General features: G+C 49.1%; 6 protein-coding genes and 1 pseudogene across 6 annotated transcripts; 4 read left to right on the top strand and 3 right to left on the bottom strand.

The window, feature by feature from the left end:
* Nucleotides 1-2,336: 2,336 nt before the first annotated feature.
* LOC124077534 (histone H3) lies at nucleotides 2,337-3,012 on the bottom strand. Its single transcript, XM_046421981.2, has one exon. The coding sequence runs from the start codon at nucleotides 2,810-2,812 to the stop codon at nucleotides 2,402-2,404; it is 411 nt and encodes a 136-aa protein (XP_046277937.1). The 5' UTR covers nucleotides 2,813-3,012; the 3' UTR covers nucleotides 2,337-2,401.
* Nucleotides 3,013-3,306: 294 nt separating this feature from the next.
* On the bottom strand, nucleotides 3,307-4,388 carry LOC124077532 (histone H2A type 2-A). Its single transcript, XM_046421979.2, has one exon. The coding sequence runs from the start codon at nucleotides 4,331-4,333 to the stop codon at nucleotides 3,941-3,943; it is 393 nt and encodes a 130-aa protein (XP_046277935.1). The 5' UTR covers nucleotides 4,334-4,388; the 3' UTR covers nucleotides 3,307-3,940.
* Nucleotides 4,389-4,622: 234 nt separating this feature from the next.
* Nucleotides 4,623-5,219, top strand: LOC124077533 (histone H2B type 2-E). The gene has a single exon (XM_046421980.2). It carries the CDS (start codon nucleotides 4,730-4,732, stop codon nucleotides 5,108-5,110), a length of 381 nt encoding a protein of 126 aa, XP_046277936.1. The 5' UTR covers nucleotides 4,623-4,729; the 3' UTR covers nucleotides 5,111-5,219.
* A 9,773-nt stretch (nucleotides 5,220-14,992) lies between these two features.
* Nucleotides 14,993-15,871, bottom strand: LOC124077292 (histone H2B type 2-E). Its single transcript, XM_046421526.2, has one exon. It carries the CDS (start codon nucleotides 15,765-15,767, stop codon nucleotides 15,387-15,389), a length of 381 nt encoding a protein of 126 aa, XP_046277482.1. The 5' UTR covers nucleotides 15,768-15,871; the 3' UTR covers nucleotides 14,993-15,386.
* Nucleotides 15,872-16,105: 234 nt separating this feature from the next.
* LOC124077289 (histone H2A type 2-A) lies at nucleotides 16,106-17,190 on the top strand. Its single transcript, XM_046421523.2, has one exon. It carries the CDS (start codon nucleotides 16,164-16,166, stop codon nucleotides 16,554-16,556), a length of 393 nt encoding a protein of 130 aa, XP_046277479.1. The 5' UTR covers nucleotides 16,106-16,163; the 3' UTR covers nucleotides 16,557-17,190.
* A 297-nt stretch (nucleotides 17,191-17,487) lies between these two features.
* On the top strand, nucleotides 17,488-24,367 carry LOC124077268 (histone H3). Its single transcript, XM_058572001.1, has one exon. It carries the CDS (start codon nucleotides 17,685-17,687, stop codon nucleotides 18,093-18,095), a length of 411 nt encoding a protein of 136 aa, XP_058427984.1. The 5' UTR covers nucleotides 17,488-17,684; the 3' UTR covers nucleotides 18,096-24,367.
* On the top strand, nucleotides 18,969-20,207 carry LOC131423289 (phosphoserine phosphatase-like; annotated as a pseudogene).
* Nucleotides 24,368-24,893: the final 526 nt, after the last annotated feature.

Genomic DNA, 24,893 nt, shown 5'->3' with positions numbered 1-24,893 from the left:
GTTATAAGCCACCTGGGAAACCAGGTCTCCTTATATCTTATATCTCCTTATATGTGGTCTACAAGAGACTGGTCATATGTTCAAAAGTATTCACCAATTTTAAAAATCATTAATTTTTATTTTGTATCAGGAATTGAACCCAGAGATGCTTAACCACTAGCACCACATCCCCAGCCATTTTTATTTATTGACAGGGTCTTCTTAAGTGACTTAGAGCCTCACTAAATTGCTGAAGCTGGCCTCAAACTTGTGATCCTCCTGCTTCAGCCTTCCAAGTTGCTGGTATTACAGGCGTCTACTACCATACCTGGCAACACCAATTGTTTTTATGTCATTCCTTTATTTCATGACATGATGGCAATTTAGAGTTATATTAATTCATATTGATGTCACCAATATTAATATCATCAATGTTGATTATGCCATCAGTACCTATTTATTGAAACGTGGAGCTGTTCTACGCCATTTATGTAAACTGTAATCATCCTTTTTATCCTCACTGCAATTCTGTGGGTGCAAATATTATCCTGTTTTACAATGAAGAAACTCAGGATCCAAGACTTTTCTCTTTGGAAGCTTTTTCTGAACTCAGTGGGTCTCAGGTCTCAATTCATAGCAGTGAAGTCCTCAAGCTTGTTTCTCGACCCCTTTCTCTACTTTGCAATCTGTTTCGGCAGACTTGAAAGATTCCCTTCAATGACAGGAACACAAAATATTAATCTATTCCTGACTGCATATCAACAATGCCACTGTTTTCCTTTGAGATTCAGTCAGTGAGACGTCCCAGTTTGAGAGGTGCCCAGACCAATGAGTTAAAGCAGTGCCGTCATGGTGGCAGGTAGAGGACATAGAGGACTGGCACTGACATTCCTAGTGTCTGCTCAGCCACTCCTGAGACACTGAGTACAAAGGTGTGCCCAAGCCAGCCTTGAAAGACTACTTCTTTAAATTCAAGAATACAGACCCTATCTGTAGTCCTACGCAGAACTTGCTGTGATTCTGAAGCACACACGTGTGCCAATTCATCTCAGAGAAAGCTACAGTGAGGCCTCACACTGCTCTCCCCTTCTGACATGTCAGACAAAATAGCGGTTTTACTAAATTATGTTTCTCTGATGTTTCTTCTCCCCCCTGTTGTACCTCACTGTCTCTGTGATGATTGCTTTTAACATGTCCACTGTTCTGAGGCAAAAGAAAAAATATAAGGCCTGGCTTCTTCCAGGTGCAAATAACAGGGAGGTTAAGAAGAGGTGTCATCTCTTTAAACCTTAAAAAGAAATTTCATGCTAATGTCTAGGTGGATGGATTCAAGACTAGTGGACCTTGAAACTTATTTTAAAAACATGAATAAGCTAATTTTTAAAATACCCTCAAAAAACAAAGTGTCACATAAGACCTACACAGCTATCTGCAAGAGGCCTGTGTAGAGAGGATTCTGCCAGCCCCCCATCCTCATACTCACACCACGATGTGGATTCCCACTTCCCAAATGTCCAGGAATCATCACTAAGACTGATGAAGCCTTTCCTAAGGCAAGGAAATAATCCAGCCTACTAATCCAGCCTACGTGGGTACCCTGTTCTGCCGATTTTATCTCACAAAAACTTGAGTTTCGGACTACTCTTCTACACTTGGTAAATCTCTTAAAAACCTGAAATTGGGTAATCAGATATCTCTGAAGAAAACAACTAATGGAATTACCAAGTCCAGAGAATTTAGATACATGTCAGCTTTCAGAACTAAGATCGTTTAGTGGACATGGCCAGGGACTCTTTCAGTTAAGCAAGCCTCACAAGTGACTTGAGCTAGGTCATAAACATTGCTAATCCGGTATTGGCTTACAAGTAGCTTTTATCACCAGTTTCCCCAACTCCAGCGACATAAGTCTGGAAAGAGCTTAGGGGCGACTTCCCAGAGAGGACAGGGAGGACATTTCCGGCGGGTCGGGTGGGGCCGAGAGGTCGCAGGCGACGGCCAGGGCAGCCCAGCCCAAGCCGGCCCTGCGGACCGCGAATCCCTAGCGTCCCCTACTGACTCAACCGCGGGATAAGGTCGCTCGTGCCCCTCCTCCCGCCCTGGGCGACACTATCGCCGAAGGCTGCCGGTTGCTAAGAGGGTTCCCGGGAGAGGCGAACCGAGGGGAGCGTTAGGCTGCGACCGTCCTAGGGCGGTGCGCGCCGCACAAGAAATGAACCGGGCGTGCGGTAAGGCTGGCAGGGCTCTCCGCCCGCTGTGCGACCTTCCCCTTCCCTTCCCTCCCACCCCCTCGCCCCGGAGGACGACACCACCGCCTGGAGAGCGGAGGAAGAGCGGTGCAGCTCCTTCCGAGTGCCGCCGTGGGTGGCTCTGAAAAGAGCCTTTGGATGCGATGGAACCTAGAGCCGGGCGAGCGCCTTACTTCTTAAGCTCGCTCCCCGCGGATGCGGCGGGCCAGCTGGATGTCCTTGGGCATGATGGTGACGCGCTTGGCGTGGATGGCGCACAGGTTGGTGTCCTCGAACAGACCCACCAGGTAGGCCTCGCTGGCCTCCTGCAGCGCCATGACGGCCGAGCTCTGGAAGCGCAGGTCGGTCTTGAAGTCCTGCGCGATCTCGCGCACCAGCCGCTGGAACGGCAGCTTGCGGATCAGCAGCTCGGTGGACTTCTGGTAGCGCCGGATCTCGCGCAGCGCCACGGTGCCCGGCCGGTAGCGGTGGGGCTTCTTGACGCCGCCGGTGGCCGGCGCGCTCTTGCGGGCCGCCTTGGTGGCCAGCTGCTTCCGCGGGGCCTTGCCACCGGTCGACTTGCGCGCGGTCTGCTTCGTACGGGCCATGGCGGACGGAGGCACTAGCTCTCCGGCGCGGCGGCACGGACAGTGACCTGCTGCCCGCCCGCCGCCGCAGTCTTTATAGGCACAGTCTTTTCCCGATTGGGCGGGGAGAAATTGAAAAGTCCCGCGCAGGCCGTCCGTTGGCTGTGACGTCACCCGCACCAGCCTCCGCGGTTGGCTCGGGCGGGATCCTGCCTCCCCGAGCGCCCCCCGCCCCCTCCGCGGCCTCGCCTCCCCCGTCCGCTCTGCCCGCGCTCTGCCCACCTCGTCTTCTTTCCCTCGCTCTCGCTGCGTGGACGTCGTCTTGGGCCGCTGCTCCGTCCGTCCGATGGTTCCTTCCCTCTTCGGCCCTTCGTCCCCTTGGAGCACGCTGCCCGCGACGCCCTCCTCCTGACGCTTTGTGGCTCCCCAGTCGAGCCTCAACTTTTACTTGACCCCCGTCCCCGAACGCCTAGTCCCGCCTCCCTCCCGCTCCCGGGTGGCTTCGGGGCGGATCGTTCGTGCTTCTCGGGTGGGAGGGTTGTGTCCTCTCCGGGGCGCCAGATTCCGCCTCTGGAGGCCTAGGCGGGTAGCTCCGTCGCTACTTAGAAGTCAACGAGGCCAGCTCAGTCAGGAGGCCAAGGCGACCCAGGCCCGCCGCGCTCGCCTGCAGCGGACAGGGCTTGCGCTGGTGACTACGTCCCCCTAGGGACTACCGGGCCTCCTTTGGGGGACGGGGGTCCCTCAAGAGCCCGAGAGAACGTGTGGGGTGCGGAGTGGTGTCACATACTGGTGGGAGCCACCGCCGCGGCGTTAGCGTTACTGACCCGGGCTGCCCGCGGAGCGCAGTGTCCGGTCCCCGCCGTGCTGGGCTCCAAGATTCACGGCCCACCCGGCAAGGGCCGGCAGAGGTTACAGGCTCAAGCCTCGGAGAGAACGGCCGGGAGCACAAGGCGAAGGGCTCTCCCCGCGCTCGCCGGCCGGCCGTCGGTCCCCTCCGGGTCCACCGCTGACTACGCGGCGGGGGCGGTTACTGTAACAACTCCTTTCACTTGAGGGTGTGGGTGGCTCTGAAAAGAGCCTTTGATTTCACAGGCACCCCCTTCGGGGCGCGCGGGCTGGAGTGGGCGGCTACCGGACGCCTGCCCCACTTCACTTCCCCTTTGCCTTGTGGTGACTCTCCGTCTTCTTCGGGAGCAACACGGCCTGGATGTTGGGCAGGACGCCGCCCTGGGCGATGGTCACTTTGCCCAGCAGCTTGTTCAGCTCCTCGTCGTTGCGGATGGCCAGCTGGAGGTGGCGGGGGATGATGCGCGTCTTCTTGTTGTCGCGGGCCGCGTTGCCAGCCAGCTCCAGGATCTCGGCGGTCAGGTACTCGAGCACCGCCGCCATGTAGACGGGCGCGCCGGCCCCCACCCGCTCGGCGTAGTTGCCCTTGCGCAGCAGGCGGTGAACCCGGCCCACCGGGAACTGGAGGCCAGCGCGCGAAGAGCGCGACTTGGCCTTGGCGCGGGCCTTGCCTCCCTGCTTGCCACGGCCGGACATGACAGCGACAGTGGACACAACCACCTCCCGCCTGGCCACCCGGAAAGTCGCGGCAAACGGCGCCGCTTCACCCTTTTATAGGCAGAACGGCGATTGTCCATGGTGTGCTCTCATTGGCCAAAGCACAGTTTTGCCCCGATGACCAATAGGAGAGCTCAGGCAGAATCCATTCATTTACATAATCTCGTCTCCCTCGCCTCCGCGCCCCCGAAAACCCGCGAATCACAGCGTGGCGCGATCGCGACCTTAATTTGCGTACCGCCGCTATAAGTACGCGGTCGCTTCCGGTGCGCCCCTGCGCTCCTCCCGCGCTGCGCTTCTCCTGTAGCGATAGCCTTCCCGGTCTCCAGCTGCCCGCGCTTCTTGCCTCTTGCTTCTCGCCTCTTGCTTCTCGCCATGCCCGAGCCGGCCAAGTCCGCTCCGGCCCCCAAGAAGGGCTCCAAGAAAGCCGTCACCAAGGCCCAGAAGAAGGACGGCAAGAAGCGCAAGCGCAGCCGCAAGGAGAGCTACTCCATCTACGTGTACAAGGTGCTGAAGCAGGTCCACCCCGACACCGGCATCTCGTCCAAGGCCATGGGCATCATGAACTCGTTCGTCAACGACATCTTCGAGCGCATCGCCGGCGAAGCGTCCCGCCTGGCGCACTACAACAAGCGCTCGACCATCACGTCGCGGGAGATCCAGACGGCCGTGCGCCTGCTGCTGCCCGGGGAGCTGGCCAAGCACGCCGTGTCCGAGGGCACCAAGGCGGTCACCAAGTACACCAGCTCCAAGTGAGTCCCCGCCGGGGACGCGCTGGCTTCCAAAGGCTCTTTTCAGAGCCACCCACCTTCTCTGTGAAAGAAGCTGTTTTTCCGCTGTTGCTTACACCATTACCCCATTCACCTGCATCTGCACGACAAAGGTAGAAGGGCCCTGTGGAACCGTAATTGACAGTGTGTGCGTGTTTTACACACAGATGCCTTTTCCAACGAGAATAGTTTTTGATGCTTACTGGTCACAGACCAATGTTGGTGTACTTGAGGAAAGGGGGAGGGTTTTAAGCAGTGCTTTTAAGCAGTTACACTGGGGCAGTACTAGGATATAGTCATTTTTTCTTGGTTCAGAAGCTGATGTAAAGGTATACAGCAATAGTTGGATGACGCTCCATCACTTTTGAACTTTGGGATCCCTTTTTTGAGGGGTGGGTCCCGGGGATTTAATTCGGGGCACTCAACCACTGAGCCACATCCCCAGCCCTATTTAGTTTTATTTAGAGATAGTTTCACTTGCTGAAGTTGGCTTTGAACTCGTGATCCTCCTGCCTCAGTCTATCCAGCTGCTGGCATTACAGGCTTGCTGCTAGCTTCATTTTCAGAGCACCCAATATAGCATAGGTCTTCTTTATATATATATATATATATATATATATATATATATATATATATATATATATATATATATATATATTTTAAAGTACACTTAAAAAGCAGCCACATAAGAACAAAAGATGAAGTTCTGAAATAAAGGTATAAAACTGTTAAACATACTGCAACAGTGGCCTATATCCATCCTCCTGCTTTTGCTCATTTTTTTCTTATGCATCTACATAAAATCTCAAATGTTATCTATCTTCAGGCATGATATACTTCCTCTCTGCCCATCAAACTAAAAACAGATAATTTATTTCCTAGTTATTGTGCAAAATCCACATACCTTTACTGAAAAAACAAAAACCAAAAAAATTCCAAAGCTTAGTCCTCAGGAAATACTTCCTGCCTTTGCTTGTGCCTTAGCTTTTTTTTTTTTTTCCTCCATTGCTAGGGACTGAAGGCACTACCCCCAGCATGCTCCAGGGGTGGTACCCCCAGTCCTAGATTGTGCCTTATGTGGCTTTCCTGAGTAACAAGACAGATTGCCAAAGCCTCAAAATTTTGGTGAAAGCAAGGACATGGGAGTGAGGAGGAAAGGCTATAAGGATAGTTTGAGCTCTCAGAGTAGGAATATAAATTCATTTTAAGAGAGACTCACAGGATTTGGGGTTAAAATCTAATTATATATGGAGAAGATAGTGATCAACTTTTAGGTCTGGGGACACAGAATATGGGTAAGATAACAAAAAAGAGTTAATCTTGAAAGAGGGGGAGAGAGACTCAATGCAATTATATAATCCCATCACCAAAATTCATACTTACAGTTGTGAAAGTAAAACTAACCTTTGGTTAAGACTCTGTTAAGAATATTTGTGCACATCATTTCCCACAATAAGGGAGAAAAGGAGGGGGAAAAGCCAAAACACTTTTCATACTGACATAGGACATGTTAGGAATACAGCAGTAAACAGAGTAGAAAAAAGTTTATCTCCATAGGACTACATTCCAGTTGATGGATAAATGAAAATAAGCAAAGAAATGTATAATAGTCAAAGGGTGATATGTACCATGAAGTAAAAGAGAATATGAAATGGAATGGATGTTATGGAGCTGGGGCCTTCTGAGAAACTGAGGAAGACCCCCTCTTCAAACCCTGATTCGTTCGATCAAGTCAGAAAGACTTCAGGAGTAACAGAAATGAGTTTGTTAAAGAGGTAGGAAAAGAAAGGGACACTCCCAAGGGACAGAGTTGGTCCTTTCAGAGAGGAGAGGGACAACATGCCTCTCCTGCACATTTTATTGGGGATCCCAGAGAAGTTTCCAGAGAGTTCTACCCAAGTCCACTTGACTTTTGACTGATATCAGGGTGACATCAGACTTTCAAGTATCCACTGTCATGGCAGTTTTAGGTCACCTTGGCCCATGCTGAATGGTTCTTATTGGATTCTGAAACATACATTCTGATGGGTTTTATGGTTAGGAAAAACTATTCTTATCTCCCCGAGTTTCAGGATCTGGTCACAAAAGTCTTCCCTTCAGGATAACTTGGGTTCCTCTTATCAATATTATTTGGGGCCTGCATTTCTCCTACAGTGAACAGGTAGTTTGCTGAAGAATGTGACATACCCTATCCACTTAGGCCAGACAGGACTACAGACAAATTGCTTTTCGGAAAAGAAAGCATGTAGGGAGCTGTTGCAGACCAGCCATGGGCTGTGTGTGTGAGCTATGAGCATTTGAGCACATGAAGGTGAAAGGAAAGTGACCACAACACTCGGAGCAACCAAAAGATCTTTATTGCAGCAGTGCAACAAAGAGAAAGGAAAGAAGGAGAGAGAGAGAGAGAGAGAAAAGAGAAGAGATGAACAGGGAGAGAGCAAGAGAGAGACAGAGAGCGCGCGTAAGAAAGATAAAGAGCAAGAGAGAGAGCAAGAGAGAGGGGGGCCTGGCAGGAGGGAGTTTTTATAGCCCAAATCTAATGGGGCCTCTGGGTCTGCAAGCTGCCTTGTTGGCCCAAGGGGGGGTTAAGTGTTCAGCCTTGAGCAGGGTTGAATGTTCAGACTTGAGGCAAACAGGTGATAAAGGACCAGATAGAGGGGGTTTGAGTGCGTGGGCTATCTTGCAGCCAACATCTGCTCAGCCTGCCCTGCAGACAACACAGTTCAGCCTGCTCTGTACCCAACAGAAGGGACTCGGCTGACATTGCTGCTCTGACTGGGCTGTGTGATGTATGTGTCCTTTTCCCTGGTTCTGAGATGGGTGTGGCTTTTCCAGATGTCAATCCGCTAACTGCAGACATCACCAAGCAACCCCCTGAAACCCAAACCCTTGCCTTATTTGGATTGAACTTTCTTGAGTGTCTTTCCTCCAAATAAATAGGGCTTCAGGCATGTTCTCTTTTTTGCCTGCCTCTCTTGCCTCCCTTGTGGGCAAAGGAGCCATCACTGAACCCCAAGAAAAAGGTACTTTTTGTGTTTGTGTGATTATTTACTGCCAGCCCAATTCACCTGGAGTGACCCTGACTGATTTATTCATGTGTTGCGACAGGGAACAGCACAGTGGACCCATTTTATGGAATTATTCTCTTAACCTCATGTTCCCAGTATCCTCATCTGTCTATTCCCTAAATGGGAATAGCAAGTCTGATCAGTTAGTATCTGAGAAGAGACCCAAGAAGAGAGTTGAGAAATTGATGTGACTCCATTTTTGAGAAACCAGCCTCTACCTCAGAGCAAAGCCTGTCCAAGGAAGGGGGCGTGACCCTTGCCCTAGGAAAAATCCACAGAGCACTCTTAGGCACATACCCACCCTGCTGAGTTGTTTGTAAATAACAGGAGAGATCTGCAGCACCAGGTGTCCCTGACTCAGTCAGGCTAGGTGAGGGCCCATAGCAGCCCCCTAGCAACTGCCACAGCGGGGGGGGGGGGGGGGGGGGGGTGTTGACGAACAACTTGTGTAGATTGATACAGCAGGAGTGGAAGCCCTTTATTGCAGGACAGGAGCAGTATTTATACATTCCACACAGCTTATCTAGTTAACATAAACTCGATACAGCAGTCAACCAATCAGGAATCTCCACACTTAATGGCTCACTTTTGTTACTTCTCAAACCACTCCCTCTGGCATTTTGCCAGGCACCATCCAGACTTGTTTATGAACTCTAACATTCCCCTGGCAAAATGCCAGGTGTTATTTTGACTTGTTTACAGACTCTAACAAGCAACCACCAATCAGCATGAGACAGGGAAATACCTGGGATGCCAGATGACCCCCCAGCCTAGGAGGCCTCTAAGTTGCCTTATAAGCTTGAGGTAGAGGTTATTGTCCTATAGGGGTTATTCTTTCTGGTCCTAGATTGTGGGTTCCTTAAGACAGTCATAATCCTAAATATTGAACTTGTTTTTGGCACAATTGAGCTTTTTTCTTTGAGACTTTATAACCCTTATCAGCTAAGAAGTTTCAAAGCTCTTTAGTGGCTTCTTGATATTCCTTTTGAGTGGAGGCACATAAAAGTATGTCATCTACATATTGCAGGACAGTCAAAGATGTGTATCTCTGAATTCTGTTAAGTCCTTAGCTAGGGTTTGGCCAAACAGATGAGAGTTATTTTCTGAATCCTTGGGGCAATACTGTCCAGGTTAATTGAGATCTGCTATTTGGTTCCTCAAAGGCAAACAGATATTGTGATTGGGAGTCTAAGGGTTTACAGAAAAAGGCATTTTTAAAGTCTGACATAGTAAACCAAGCAGTGTCTGCTGGAATCTCAGATAACAGCGTGTATGGATTAGGAACTATAGGGTGGAGAGGAACAACTGCTTCATTAATTATTCTCAGGTCCTGGACTAGTCGCCATTCCCCATTGGGTTTTTGAATTCCTAAAATGAGTGCCCTTCCAATTTTGCCTTCAGTAGCCCACACTTCAGGGTTTATATTGAAACATAATGGTCCTCGTGTTCCCAAATTCATTGTAATGAATGTCTGAAGTTTTGATAGTAAGTCTCTTCCCAATAAAGGGGTAGGACATTCTGTATTAATCAAAAATGCACGAGAAAACATCATCTCGTCCCACTCACAACTCAGTGGGGGAGTAAACTTTCTGGTAATAGGCCATCCAGACACTGCTTGTACAGTTATAGTATTAGAGGAAAGAAGTCCGGGGTAAGAATAACTGGTACAGAATAACTGGTGCCAGTATCTAAGAGGAAGTTGATCTCTTGGCTCCCTACAGTGAAGCACACCTGGGGCTCATGTGCAGTGATAGGAGTTTTGGGAGCCAGAATTGAGCCTGGGCCCCTGTCAGGTCTGTGTGGAGGAGTCTGGCTTCAAGGACATTCGCCCCTGAGGACAGTCACTCTTCCAGTGACTGCTTAGACATTTAGGGCAGGGATTTTGGGGTGGTCACTTGGCTTGTGGGCAATCCTGTTTGAAATGTCCTTCCTCTCTGCAATGGAAACAAGTCCCTTTTGTGGACTGAGGAGCATTTCATCTTCCTCCTTTTTCACTCTGGGAACCTACTCCTCTAAGAGCAAATACCAATGCTTTAGTCCTTTTTCTGTCTCTGCACTCTTTCTCCTTCTTTTCCTGTTGATCTCTATTATAAAAAAGTGGAAGTAGCAACTCAGAGGATGTCATCTAAAGATTGATCAGGGCCATATGCTAATTTTTGTAACTTCCTCCAAATGTCTGGGGCTGGCTGAGTAATAAATTTGTCATTTAAAAGTAGGTGGCCCTCTATGGATTCAGAATCCACAGTGATGTGTTTTCTCATTGCTGCTCTTGGGGCTGCTTCCTTCTCATTGGAGGTCAAAGTCTGGTTGAGTAATAGCATAATATCTTTCCAGGTGAGGTCAAATACCTGGCATAAGTTTTGAAATACCTCAATATATTTATCCGGATCCTCTGAAAATTTCCCTAAGTCTGTTTTTATCTGTCTTAGGTCTTGAAGGGAAAAGGGGGTATGTACTTTGATTGGTCTAAATTCTCCTCCTGTCATCTCTTTGAGGGGTAATATATTTCATCTATTGGGGCAGATGGAGAGAGGCCAGGATGTGGGTGACAGAAGGGCCACTGTTGCACGTCAACAGGGGATGGAGATTTTGTGGGTCCTCTTGATTCTTTCTCCTCAGTAGGAGATTCCTTAAGATTTTCTCCCTTATGGCAGATATCATAACTAAGTCTACTTTACATTGTTGGCATAATTTGGGGTTTTCCCTTAGGGCAAAGAAAACCTGGACATATGGCACCTCCCACCATTTCCCTTCCCTTTTGCAAAATTTATTGAGCTGTAAAATTATATTAAAATTGATATTTCCCTTTGGTGGCCAGGTTTCTCCATCAGGGAGTTTGTATTGAAGCCAGACCTGGTGGCAGAAGAAAATGAGGCACTTTTTCTTGAGCATCTGTGGGTCAAACTTATCCCAATTTTTCAATATGCAGGTAAGTGGTGCACCTAGCACCCTGGGGAGAGAAGCTCCCATCTGGGTGAGAAGAGAAAAAACAGGACTCAGGTGCCCACGCCAGAAAAAAAAAAATGTTCTTATTAGGGACATCTCCCTAAGTTTTAGCTTCTTTAGCATCCAGAAAACACCGTCTCTCATCTTGCTTTGCCAAGGTTGTTTCTGGTCCCCTTTGGCAAAGTGCTAGGGTCCCAGTTTGCCCTGTGCCTGACCCTGGGAGGATTCAGACTTAAGGGCATTACTGCTTTCCTTCCTGCCACTATAAAACCCACAACAAAAGAGAATCGCACACTCTTCTTGTTGCCTTTTTGCCCCGTAGACTAAAGGAATCTCCTGAGGGTGAGGAATAGCTACTGGTTGTAAGGCATATAGCACTTTCTATCAGAGGGACTCTTGGAAAGGTTGATTTTAAAATGCCTTCCTCCGGCAGCTTAAAGAGAACACAGCACATTTTAAGTATCGGAATGGTAATAGGGAAATTTTAAAATAGACTAGTGAAAGTTGCCTATTCACATGAGGGAACCTGGGCACTTGTTACTAATTATCCCATGTCTTTCTCTCAGTCCTACAACCTGAATTTCCAGTGTTTCTGACCAGCGAAGGAATGGGAGCATCCAGGAGGGAATGGATGCGGGGTTGGGAGTATTGTGTAGCCCACACGGAGGCAAATGTACTTGGGGCTTTCCCTCAGTGCCATTCATCTACCGATCACTCTAGATACCCCTTAGGGCTGTCGGGAGGGGGCTCAAGAGAAAGGAACCTTGTGAACATGTCTGAGTGTAGCCCAGACCAGAATTCTGCAGTTGTCCCAAACTCCTTCCTTCACCTCGGCTCATCCAAGACAGGTCGGTATTAGGGACACTGTATTACTCATGCCAACTGCTCTCCGGGCCCAGACAGAAAAGTGGGAAGCTGCTTTGGCAGATCCCAACATGCCTGCTTTGCATCGAACAGGTGATTGAGAGCTGCCTAGGCCAAGAAACCTCTCACCTGAGTCTTGAAGAGTGGCTGGCGGAAGCACTAGTTGTATTTAAATAGCCATGGGGTGCCCATATCATCCTCCAGAAAGAGAGAAAGATGCACCTCAGACATACGTGGGGTGCATGGAGAGAAGTTTACCTCGGTGTAGATCTCGGTGGAACCTCCAATCTGTTACCACTGTTTGCTGGTGATGAGTCCTTGCTTCCCCAAATGCTGAGTTTTAACACCAGAGAAGCACACTGAGGCAAGTGGAGAGTGGAAGGCTTTATTAAAGGACAGCAGAAAGGACTTCCTCTCAGAGGAAGAAGGGGACCCAAAAGGGGGAATCCATGGAAGGGGGAGGTCTTCCCTTTTTTATAGCTAAGGTCTTCTTTTGGTCCTCCCACATTCCTGTCCTTTGTTTCTCTCTATCCTGCAGTGATAGAATGCAGGTGGGAAGGCCAGATGGCGAGAGATAGGTGGACTGGAGGAGTAATCTGGGCAGGAAGGGCCTGGGGTTTTGATTAGCACCTCCCTGTTTGTTGGGAGCTACTTCATTAACAGTTCCTTAGGATGGGTTCTGGGCCTTGGGGACATTAACATTTCAATTTCCCCAGGTGCTGTTCGGGTTTCCTGGACTCCATTCTCAATAATGGGCTCCATTTTCTTTATCTTACTCAATATTAGACCCGATTTACCTAAGTACACTAACTACCTATCTGTAAATCTGGCTTCAATATCGAAACCGTAATACCCTATGTGGTGGTGGGTGGAGGGATGATGGCCAGCGTCTCATTAAGGGGTACTTCTTCCTGCCCAGGATAATCGAAGCCACCCTAAAATTTATAATCTCAAATAATTAGTAAATAACAAAGCACAAATACTCAGAAATATATTTACAGAAAGTGACCCCCCTGATAGATCTAGTCCACGTGGGTTCTGGAACTAGGAAAGACAAAATGGCTCTAATGGTTTATTTAACAGGGTAAATCAAAGGCAGGGAAAAGGGTTCAAGGGCGGAATCTTGCTTCCTGATATCTTGCAGTCAGCTGGTTGATTGACATTTTGGCAGGTCACATACATCTCAGGTGCTGTGTGGGCCACAGAACCCAATAGCGATTCACATTATCCCTGGGCAATTGACCAGAGAAAATGTTCACTGGTCATTCCTAGATACCAGATGTCTCTATCCACAATGCTTCCACGCATGGTGACCCATATGCAATCCATGGATGGCCCCAGACAACACCCTTCCAGTTTCACTTTTATTTTCATGAGATCCATTATTTTTTCTCCTCTCTCTCTAACTTCTACATATGAGAGAATACATTTGACTCTTGGCTTTCTGAATGGCATATTTCACTTTAGCATGAAGTTCTTCATTAAACTAACAAATGACATAATTTCATTTAAAATATGTCTTGAAACAGTGAAACTAACTGACTGTAGGTTATAACAGAAAGCAAGGAATCAAGGATTTATTGCAGGTTTGGGGTTACCAATTGCTCCTTACTGATATGACTAAAGAACAGATTTGGAGAAGAAAAACCAAAAGTATTATTTTGAAATAAATTTTTAGACTCCTGCTAGGTTTCCAAATGGAAACATCAAGTATCTTATGGGCACACACACACACAAACCCTGAACCATTTGAAAATAACCTGGAAATTGTTGACACTTCTTCTAAATACTGTGTGGCATGTCTTTCTTGAAAGGGACATTCTTCTACATTATCATGCATACCCTACATTATCATCCACATTATCGTCATTGCACTGAACAAATTTAGTATTGATTCAATAATATTAACTAATGTATAATCCATATGTGAATTTCTTGTTTTTCAATGCTGGGGATCAAATCCTGGGCATCACACAATTCAAGTTGAGCCCTCTACCACTGAGTTGTAACCACAGCATGTTTTTTTCTTTTCTTTTTTTTATTTACAGTGTTGGGGATTGAACTCATGCACTCATGCATGCTAGACAAATGCTCTGCCACTGAGCTACATCACCATAAGTCTTTTCCAATTGGGAAAGAGAGAGAGAGAGAGAGAGAGAGAGAGAGAGAGAGAGAGAGAGAGAGAGAGAGAAAAGAAAAATGAAACAAAACCTATATAGCTGTTTTTCCTCATCTTCCATATTTGACTTCTATGAGACTTTTCAACGTAAAGGTTCTAGCATCATTTTTTTAATATTCTGGGAAATTATTATTATTCCTAAAATGTTTCAAGATTCAAGCTAAGTAAGAGAATGTCAAACAAGCTGGATCTCTAAGGTTGTCTGAGTTCTATGAGTAACTCAGTTCTCTGATTCCCCCATGTTGTGCCCTCCAAAGCACATTGTTTATAATCATTCTTGCTTTCAAATCCTTACTCTATTGTACTGATGCTTTTTTTTTTAGTTGTAGATGGACAGCATGCTGTTTTATTTATTTCTATGCAGTGCTGAGGGTGGAACTCAGGGTCTCCAATGCATTAGGCAATAGGTTTGCCATAGCCCCAGCTCCTACTGCTGCCTCTTCAAAGAAAAACTTTTAAGAATCACAGCTCTAGCCCCAAACACAGCATCAAGTTCTTCTACTATGGTCAGCCAATAATCCCCAAAGTTTCTTTCTTTCTTTTTTAAGGTTAAGGTCTATTATTTCATTCCCTGCCTAAAACAGTCCAAGGGTTCTCAAAGCACACAGAATACTCTCAAACCAACCAACCTCTGTTGTGCAATATTTGACCTTTTCAAGTATTCCAAAATCTCAATTGTGAAATCTAGCATATTTTGTTGCCCTTGTATACAATTAATCATTAAATCTAAAAAGCTTTTTAAAGTGGTAGTGGGGGAAAACACTATCACCATATATGGTTTTGGTTTTATAGGATAAAGAGAGATGTCCTATATCTTACACACCTCAGAATCATTTAAAATTTTTTTTTTTAAATCTCACCATGTTTTTAACATACGGTTGTGTCTTTGTCCACTTTTCTATCCTGCGTAGGCAAGCTTGTCAAATAGCATTTCACTAGGTGGGAACAGATACAACAAGGCCAAGGCAGGAGAAATTTTAGAGCATATACCGCAATATTTCCCAGCTGGCTGAGAAAACCCACATTAAGATTTCTCCAACATTAACCAAGTGCTTGACAGGTGGGTACCTGTGCTCAACAGGATGAATTTTCTTGACAACACAGTAAGTCAAAAAGGCAAACTAGAAATGAGGGCAGCTTCTTCACTGAGAAGGTGGGTGGCTCTGAAAAGAGCCTTTGGAAGCCAGCGCGTCCCCGGCGGGGACTCACTTGGAGCTGGTGTACTTGGTGACCGCCTTGGTGCCCTCGGACACGGCGTGCTTGGCCAGCTCCCCGGGCAGCAGCAGGCGCACGGCCGTCTGGATCTCCCGCGACGTGATGGTCGAGCGCTTGTTGTAGTGCGCCAGGCGGGACGCTTCGCCGGCGATGCGCTCGAAGATGTCGTTGACGAACGAGTTCATGATGCCCATGGCCTTGGACGAGATGCCGGTGTCGGGGTGGACCTGCTTCAGCACCTTGTACACGTAGATGGAGTAGCTCTCCTTGCGGCTGCGCTTGCGCTTCTTGCCGTCCTTCTTCTGGGCCTTGGTGACGGCTTTCTTGGAGCCCTTCTTGGGGGCCGGAGCGGACTTGGCCGGCTCGGGCATGGCGAGAAGCAAGAGGCGAGAAGCAAGAGGCAAGAAGCGCGGGCAGCTGGAGACCGGGAAGGCTATCGCTACAGGAGAAGCGCAGCGCGGGAGGAGCGCAGGGGCGCACCGGAAGCGACCGCGTACTTATAGCGGCGGTACGCAAATTAAGGTCGCGATCGCGCCACGCTGTGATTCGCGGGTTTTCGGGGGCGCGGAGGCGAGGGAGACGAGATTATGTAAATGAATGGATTCTGCCTGAGCTCTCCTATTGGTCATCGGGGCAAAACTGTGCTTTGGCCAATGAGAGCACACCATGGACAATCGCCGTTCTGCCTATAAAAGGGTGAAGCGGCGCCGTTTGCCGCGACTTTCCGGGTGGCCAGGCGGGAGGTGGTTGTGTCCACTGTCGCTGTCATGTCCGGCCGTGGCAAGCAGGGAGGCAAGGCCCGCGCCAAGGCCAAGTCGCGCTCTTCGCGCGCTGGCCTCCAGTTCCCGGTGGGCCGGGTTCACCGCCTGCTGCGCAAGGGCAACTACGCCGAGCGGGTGGGGGCCGGCGCGCCCGTCTACATGGCGGCGGTGCTCGAGTACCTGACCGCCGAGATCCTGGAGCTGGCTGGCAACGCGGCCCGCGACAACAAGAAGACGCGCATCATCCCCCGCCACCTCCAGCTGGCCATCCGCAACGACGAGGAGCTGAACAAGCTGCTGGGCAAAGTGACCATCGCCCAGGGCGGCGTCCTGCCCAACATCCAGGCCGTGTTGCTCCCGAAGAAGACGGAGAGTCACCACAAGGCAAAGGGGAAGTGAAGTGGGGCAGGCGTCCGGTAGCCGCCCACTCCAGCCCGCGCGCCCCGAAGGGGGTGCCTGTGAAATCAAAGGCTCTTTTCAGAGCCACCCACACCCTCAAGTGAAAGGAGTTGTTACAGTAACCGCCCCCGCCGCGTAGTCAGCGGTGGACCCGGAGGGGACCGACGGCCGGCCGGCGAGCGCGGGGAGAGCCCTTCGCCTTGTGCTCCCGGCCGTTCTCTCCGAGGCTTGAGCCTGTAACCTCTGCCGGCCCTTGCCGGGTGGGCCGTGAATCTTGGAGCCCAGCACGGCGGGGACCGGACACTGCGCTCCGCGGGCAGCCCGGGTCAGTAACGCTAACGCCGCGGCGGTGGCTCCCACCAGTATGTGACACCACTCCCCACCCCACACGTTCTCTCGGGCTCTTGAGGGACCCCCGTCCCCCAAAGGAGGCCCGGTAGTCCCTAGGGGGACGTAGTCACCAGCGCAAGCCCTGTCCGCTGCAGGCGAGCGCGGCGGGCCTGGGTCGCCTTGGCCTCCTGACTGAGCTGGCCTCGTTGACTTCTAAGTAGCGACGGAGCTACCCGCCTAGGCCTCCAGAGGCGGAATCTGGCGCCCCGGAGAGGACACAACCCTCCCACCCGAGAAGCACGAACGATCCGCCCCGAAGCCACCCGGGAGCGGGAGGGAGGCGGGACTAGGCGTTCGGGGACGGGGGTCAAGTAAAAGTTGAGGCTCGACTGGGGAGCCACAAAGCGTCAGGAGGAGGGCGTCGCGGGCAGCGTGCTCCAAGGGGACGAAGGGCCGAAGAGGGAAGGAACCATCGGACGGACGGAGCAGCGGCCCAAGACGACGTCCACGCAGCGAGAGCGAGGGAAAGAAGACGAGGTGGGCAGAGCGCGGGCAGAGCGGACGGGGGAGGCGAGGCCGCGGAGGGGGCGGGGGGCGCTCGGGGAGGCAGGATCCCGCCCGAGCCAACCGCGGAGGCTGGTGCGGGTGACGTCACAGCCAACGGACGGCCTGCGCGGGACTTTTCAATTTCTCCCCGCCCAATCGGGAAAAGACTGTGCCTATAAAGACTGCGGCGGCGGGCGGGCAGCAGGTCACTGTCCGTGCCGCCGCGCCGGAGAGCTAGTGCCTCCGTCCGCCATGGCCCGTACGAAGCAGACCGCGCGCAAGTCGACCGGTGGCAAGGCCCCGCGGAAGCAGCTGGCCACCAAGGCGGCCCGCAAGAGCGCGCCGGCCACCGGCGGCGTCAAGAAGCCCCACCGCTACCGGCCGGGCACCGTGGCGCTGCGCGAGATCCGGCGCTACCAGAAGTCCACCGAGCTGCTGATCCGCAAGCTGCCGTTCCAGCGGCTGGTGCGCGAGATCGCGCAGGACTTCAAGACCGACCTGCGCTTCCAGAGCTCGGCCGTCATGGCGCTGCAGGAGGCCAGCGAGGCCTACCTGGTGGGTCTGTTCGAGGACACCAACCTGTGCGCCATCCACGCCAAGCGCGTCACCATCATGCCCAAGGACATCCAGCTGGCCCGCCGCATCCGCGGGGAGCGAGCTTAAGAAGTAAGGCGCTCGCCCGGCTCGAGGTTCCATCGCATCCAAAGGCTCTTTTCAGAGCCACCCACGGCGGCACTCGGAAGGAGCTGCACCGCTCTTCCTCCGCTCTCCAGGCGGTGGTGTCGTCCTCCGGGGCGAGGGGGTGGGAGGGAAGGGAAGGAAAGGGGAAGGCCGCACAGCGGGCGGAGAGCCCTGCCAGCCTTACCGCACGCCCGGTTCATTTCTTGTGCGGCGCGCACCGCCCTAGGACGGTCGCAGCCTAACGCTCCCCTCGGTTCGCCTCTCCCGGGAACCCTCTTAGCAACCGGCAGCCTTCGGCGATAGTGTCGCCCAGGGCGGGAGGAGGGGCACGAGCGACCTTATCCCGCGGTTGAGTCAGTAGGGGACGCTAGGGATTCGCGGTCCGCAGGGCCGGCTTGGGCTGGGCTGCCCTGGCCGTCGCCTGCGACCTTTCGGCCCCACCCGACCCGCCGGAAATGTCCTCCCTGTCCTCTCTGGGAAGTCGCCCCTAAGCTCTTTCCAGACTTATGTCGCTGGAGTTGGGGAAACTGGTGATAAAGCTGCGGGTCGAGTGAGTCCCTGGCCACTTGCGTAGTACCTTCACCCACTAGTGTTGGGTGTAGTGGTGCTTCGTGTGTCGGATAACTGATGCTCTGTTCAGTATCATCCAGTGCCTCATTATCTCTCGCGTCCAAGTCTTGGTAAATGTTCCTGGGCACACCTGAGGTATGTGCGTGTTAACCCCTTTGAATTTTCAGCAGTACTTTGTTCGGACCTCTTCCGGATTTTTGCTGGACATCAGTTGATCCGTCCCCCATCTTAATTTTCTTCAAAACCCCAATGCGGGCTCAGTGAACCCCTTTGGAGCCCGGTCTTATGCCAGCGTGGCTCTGCCAAGCTGAGGTCTATTGCCTGCAGTCTGGGAAGCACGTGCAAAGCTGGTGTGAGTTGCCTCAAGTATCAACAGATGTAAGGGCTTTTGGTAAGGGCCCTGCTTTCCTATCCTAATCACCTACCTCAACATTTGAGCTGGCCCCCCGAAGCCCAAGAGTTGCACCCACAGGAGCAAGGGGCTGGGGACGCGCCCAGACGCCACAGTGACGCTGGCTCTTAAAGAACACACAGATCTTTTTAATGTGTAATCAGAACTTTATGCTGCAGTTTCACTCAGGAAAGGAGCAGGAAGAAAAGCACACTGTCTTATAGGAATCCAGCATTGGAGAAATGAGGAAATTCTTCCAAGGATTGTCTCCCTCTTTCTGTTCATCTGGTGCAGTATGATGATTGTTTCGTGGTACCCAGGGTTATTTAATCACTGAGCCACATCCTCAATCCTCAGGTCCTTTTTTTTTTTTTTTTTTTTTTTTTGAGATGGGGTCTTGCTAAGTTGCTCAGGGCCTTGCTAAAGTGCTGACTTTGGCTTTGAACTTGCAATCCTCCTGCCTCAACCTCCCAAACCCCTGTGATTACAGGCATAGTGCACCCACTGATGCAGTGTGTTTTGATGTTGATATCACAGTTATCCAAGAAGAAGAAATTGATAAGCTGGCCAAATTCTGTGGAGTTTAGTGTCAGAAATGACACAAGCCTAGGTGGGTTATTGCCTTCAAAGTTGTTCTCACTGAGGACTTAGCACTGATCCAGCCCTCCAGGAAGCAGGTGCCAAGGCTCTCAGAGCACCACTGCCCCATCTGACACACACACACACAAAGGTAGATGGTAAGTTGCCTACAAATATGAAACGTTCAGATTTTCCCAATATCTGATGGCTTCGGAAGTATTGTAGAGCAAGTTACTTCAAAGCTCAGTATGCCAGCAACCAATAGATCTGCCAATAGGCTGAAATTCTACTTTAATAGGAATACACAGGTTTTGATGACACAGCCAACAGTCCAATCTGGTGGGAAAGGAAAAATACTAAATTTTTAAAAGAAAATTTCTACTTCAAGAAAATAATCATGATTAGAGATGTAGCTACAGATATGGAAGCCTGTCCTCCTGCTGACGTTTTCATTGGGTTTAGAGGAAATGTGATTGGGCAACAAGTAAAGGACACTGCCAAATGGCAGGTACATCACTGATTTTTGTAAAGCTTTTGGGAGAACTGAAGGATAATTTCAATTTTTATATAGCTTGTTACAACTTCAGATTAATTTTTTTTAAGTTGTACAGATTGATACTGTTTGCATACATTTGCCTATAACAATAGAGGTGGTATTGATTTTCTGTATGTTCAAGTAAATTATAGGACTCCTAAAAGATTGCTTTTTTTTTTTTAACTTTTGTTACTATATTATTAATCTGTATTCCTTATGTATATTCCTGGCTATAATTTTACTCGATACCTTTTAAAGGTATCGAGTAAAATAAACACAATGTAGATTCAGCAGCCTTAAGTGAATATTGGTTTTCCCTTAGATGGATAAAATTTTATTTATATACCAATGGGGGTGGAAATCCCAATTCTACTAGGCCAAATAATGACACGGGCAATTCCAGGTAGGAATGAAGCAGAGGTGAAGAAAGGATCTGATGTCTTGCTGATATCCTGTAAACTCACCCAGTGCTATTTTCCTGGCCTGGGTACAATTGTGCAGCAGCAAATGAATGGTAGACCTGGGCCTCACCAGCCTCCATAACCCAGGCCACTCTCTGAGAGCTAGATCCTGGTGGTATTGTTCTTTGCTTTTGTCCACAGCATGGGACTCTTCCTGGAAGACATCCTGAGAAACAGATGAGTTCTGTGTAGATATTTGAGAATTATCCAGCCCAAAGCCCTCGAAGTTCAAGCTACTGGGCAGCATTGAACCAATGGAAGACAGAACATCTCCCTCTCGCCTCCCCTGATGGCAACTGCAAGCCCCAGAAGCTGTGAGGACAGGAACGAATTAGCTCAAGAAAGAATTCCTGCGCCAAGTGAGTGGAAGTCAGGACTGGTCCTGTTCAACTAGAGCAGTGAGCCGGGACTTTGCAGATCTGTACCCTCTTGATCACTGTTTATTTAAAACCAGTGTTTCTGTGTTGTTTTGTCTCAACACAGTTGATAGGTAAAACATAAGATTCATGAGACTTCACAGAGGGGAGAAGAAATGAGCAGAAACATTTTTGAAAACTTTGCCTTTCGGAAGGAGTGTGAAACAAAAGAAGAGAACGGTGGGGGGTGGCCTCTCCTAATGGGAAGTCCCCAGGTTTCAGTCCTTAGTCTTGCAGGGATTTTCAGAACAGGCACTGTTGTGGGCTGAATTATGCACCTACCCACCCTCCTGTTATTTGTATCTTGAAGCCCCACCCACAATACCTCATAATGTGACAGTATTTTGAGAGAGAGCCTTTAAAGAAATGATTAAGTTAAAATGGTCATTAAAAGTAGGCCCAATACAGAATGACTTGTGTCTTTATAGGAAGAGAGGGTTAGAACACAAAGGGATGACCAGGTATGTGAGGTGGCGATCTATAAGCCAAGGAGGGAGGCTAAGAAGAAACCAAACTTCCCAATACATTGTGATTTTAAACTTCCAGCCTCCAGAACAGGGACAAGATAAGTTTCCAGGGTTTAACCCCCTAGTCTGCAGTGCTTTGTTGTGGTGGCCTGCCGTGGTCTGGATAGTTTGAGATATGTCTCCCAAAGTTTCACGTGCTGGAAGTTCTGTCCTCCAAAGGTTCATATTGGACCCAATATGGACATGTTGAGAGGAGGTGGAAACTTTAAGGGGTAGGGTCTTGTATAATTAGTTCGTTAATCATCCCTTCAGATAATTAGGTCATTAACTTCTCAGAAGGAATTAATGTTAGTCTCATTGAATTAGTTCTAGCAAGAGCTGGTTATAAAATTTAGTGAAGCCATCCCACATATTTGGCCCTTCTGCATGTGGCTGATTCCTTTTCTGCTTCTCCACAATATTATGACACTGCCAGAAGGCCAGTACCAGATCATTTGGGCCCTCCAGCCACCAGAATCGTGACTCAAACAACTTTATAAAGAACCCAACCCCAGGTATTTTGTTATAGAAAATGGACTATAACCCCAACAAATTAATTTAGGCCCCATGGTCTCTTTTTAGGGCCTCACTGTCTAGAGTGATGGGATCTTTGGGACCTGTACTCAATTATAGGCAGAAGCAGCAGCAATGACTTAAAATGTGTAACAACAGCATCTTTATACTCAGCATCTCAATCATTGAAATTTGCTTTCAAAAATGCAGCCCAAAGTTCTCAGAGGGTGAATAACTTTCCAGTGTGGTAGAGCCATTTAGTGGCCTGACATTCCATGTCAGGGCCTTTCCACCCCAAGAATCATTTACTCTGAACTGAAACTAAGGCAGATTTAAAAGCAAGATGCCAACCAACTTAAAATGCTAAAGACACCCAAGACCCCCTGTGGTTCTGGGATTTGAGGACAGCCGGTACATGTCATGGTTAAGGTAGCTCACAGGTCCCTAACTTAGTAGAAAGAAACATGCCTTGGCTTTATCCTTCTCGCTTTTCTGGCTACTGCTGCCCTTTATGCTGTGACAGTAGTGAGTGCTCACAGGGTCTGTAAGGGGCCTGATGACAGAAGTCAGAGACAGGAACACTGGCTAGCCCAGGCCTGTCCTTTCTTGGCTGGTATGAGACAATGGAAGCCCTTCATGCTTAATCTTTTCTGGTTTCCTGTCAAAAGTGAGCCTTTGAGAACAGGCCTTGGCCTCGTGTTTTCTCCCAAGACTGCCACATAACACAGGCTCTGGGCTTTACCATGAAAGAGCTCCACAGACTCTCCCCGTGGCTCCATAAGAGGAGGAAACAAAGGCGGTGCAGATAGCTGCGTGTGCACCCACTTAGGAGGAAGAGCAGCTGACCCACCACTCCCCCTCACCCAGCCTGGGGCCAGGCCTTGTTAGGACACTGCTGGCTTTTTGGGCAGCCGTCTTGGGCATTTGCCCAACAGAGCCAGGCTACCCAATCTAGTCCTCACTATGGTCTGGGAGGGCTATGAGGAATTCACCAGTGCCTTTCACACGCAGTTTAGTGACAGCATTTCTGGTAATCGGGCAAAGATGACAATTCTACTGTTCTTTGAAGGCCAAACTTCCTAGGCCTAATAAAACTTTTTTGGAATGTTTTTATTGGTTGGAGAATCTAGGGCAAAGTATTACCCATTTTTTTAAATGTTAAAAAATGTTTGGATAAAAATTCTAACATTTCGGGTACATAAGGAGTTTTCTACTTTCAGAATAGTCTTAAAGAAAATCAAGCAAAAAGCAATTCACAGCCTCTTGAATATTCTCCAGCTATAGGCCTGCTTCCAGAAAATCTACCATAGAATTGGTACTGTAAATTGAATTGTAGCTGAGTTTTTGATAGAGCTGAAGGTGGCCTCAGCTAAGGTAGTGGTAGTAGTAGACAGATGAAGTGGTGAATTTGAGGGAGTTACAAAAGATTGACTCAATAAGATTTGATGATTTAGGCATTTGGAGAAGAAAGAAGAAGGAGCTTCTAGCCTTAGCAGCTAGGAGATAGCAGTAGATTATACTGAGGTGGGGAATGCAGGGGAAAGAAACTGCTTTTAAAACCAAGAAGATGCATGAAGAGCTGGGTGCAGTGGTGCACACCTGTAATCCCAGAGGCTCAGGAGGCTGAGGCAGGAGGATCACAAGTTCAAAGCCAGCCTCAGCAACTTGGCAAGACCCTAAGCAACTTTGTGAGAACCTGTCTATAAATAATATATAAAAAGGAGCTTGGATGTGTCTCAGTGGTTAAGTGTCCCTGTGTTCAATTCCCAGTACCCCTTTATGCATCTTAAAAAAAAAAAAAATGCATAAAGTCCCTGTTGAAATTCAGGAGGACATACCCACTGGGAGTTAGGAATATTAATCTATAAAATAAGGAGATTCAGCTGGACCTGTTTGTGGGCAAGTCCTGTACAGATAACAGAAGGCCGGGAATTGGATGAGATCTAGCCAGAGGTCTCAGAGAAAAAAAGACTGAGGCTGACATCCTGGGCAAACAGGAGTATTGATGTGAGATGGTAGATGAGGAGAATGCCAGGAAGCAGAAAGGATAACTGGAAAGGGATGAGGACCACCAGGAGAGAGTATATCCCAAGGAGGCAGAGGGCCATATTGTGCATTGAAGTTCAGAAGTAAGAAAACTTATGGGGCTGGGGTTGTGGCTCAGTGGTAGAGCGCTCGCCTGGCATGCACGAGGCACTGGGTTCCATCCTCAGCACCACATAAATGTAAAATAAAGATATTGTGTCCACCTAAAACTAAAAAATAAATATTTTTTTTAAATAACATGCTTTTTTTTTTTTTTTTTTTTTGGTACCAGAGATTGAAACCAGGGTAACTTAGCCACTGAGCATCCCCAGCACTTTTTATTTTTAATTTTGAGACAGGGTCTCACTAAGTTGCTGAGTCTGGCCTTAAACCTATGATCCTCCTGCCTCAGCCTCCCAAGTTGCTGGGATTACAGGTGTGCACCACCATACCCAGCTTGACTTTATCTTTCTGTATATCTATTTTTGTTCTGGGGATTGAACCCAGGATATCGTGCATGCTAGGCAAGCATTACCACTGAGCTACATCCTCAGCCCTGATAATACTTTATATCTTTTATCTCTTTTAATCATCATGATAACCTGACCGAGTAGGCAGATGTTTTATAATCCCCATTTTACAGATGGGGAAGGTTTGAGTATTTTTGCCCAAGAGCCCCACAACTATTAAATGATGGGGCTAGGGATTCCATACTTACTGCAGGACTCCAAAGTTCATATATGTAAGCAGAAAGCAGCAAGTGAACAGCTCATGTTGGAAGCTC

This window comes from Marmota monax, unplaced genomic scaffold, assembly GCF_021218885.2.
Source record: "Marmota monax isolate L192 unplaced genomic scaffold, Marmota_monax_Labrador192_F-V1.1 WCK01_AAM20220418_F8-fsc00108, whole genome shotgun sequence".
Taxonomy (NCBI): domain Eukaryota; kingdom Metazoa; phylum Chordata; class Mammalia; order Rodentia; family Sciuridae; genus Marmota; species Marmota monax.
The sequence above is the reverse complement of the archived record's forward strand: the minus strand, read 5'-3'. Positions and strand labels throughout refer to the sequence as shown.

Bases quoted from the DNA above. Each gene is read 5' to 3' on its own strand.
- LOC124077532 (XM_046421979.2), bottom strand. From the start codon at position 4,333: ATGTCCGGCCGTGGCAAGCAGGGAGGCAAGGCCCGCGCCAAGGCCAAG.
- LOC124077534 (XM_046421981.2), bottom strand. From the start codon at position 2,812: ATGGCCCGTACGAAGCAGACCGCGCGCAAGTCGACCGGTGGCAAGGCC.
- LOC124077268 (XM_058572001.1), top strand. From the start codon at position 17,685: ATGGCCCGTACGAAGCAGACCGCGCGCAAGTCGACCGGTGGCAAGGCC.
- LOC124077533 (XM_046421980.2), top strand. From the start codon at position 4,730: ATGCCCGAGCCGGCCAAGTCCGCTCCGGCCCCCAAGAAGGGCTCCAAG.
- LOC124077289 (XM_046421523.2), top strand. From the start codon at position 16,164: ATGTCCGGCCGTGGCAAGCAGGGAGGCAAGGCCCGCGCCAAGGCCAAG.
- LOC124077292 (XM_046421526.2), bottom strand. From the start codon at position 15,767: ATGCCCGAGCCGGCCAAGTCCGCTCCGGCCCCCAAGAAGGGCTCCAAG.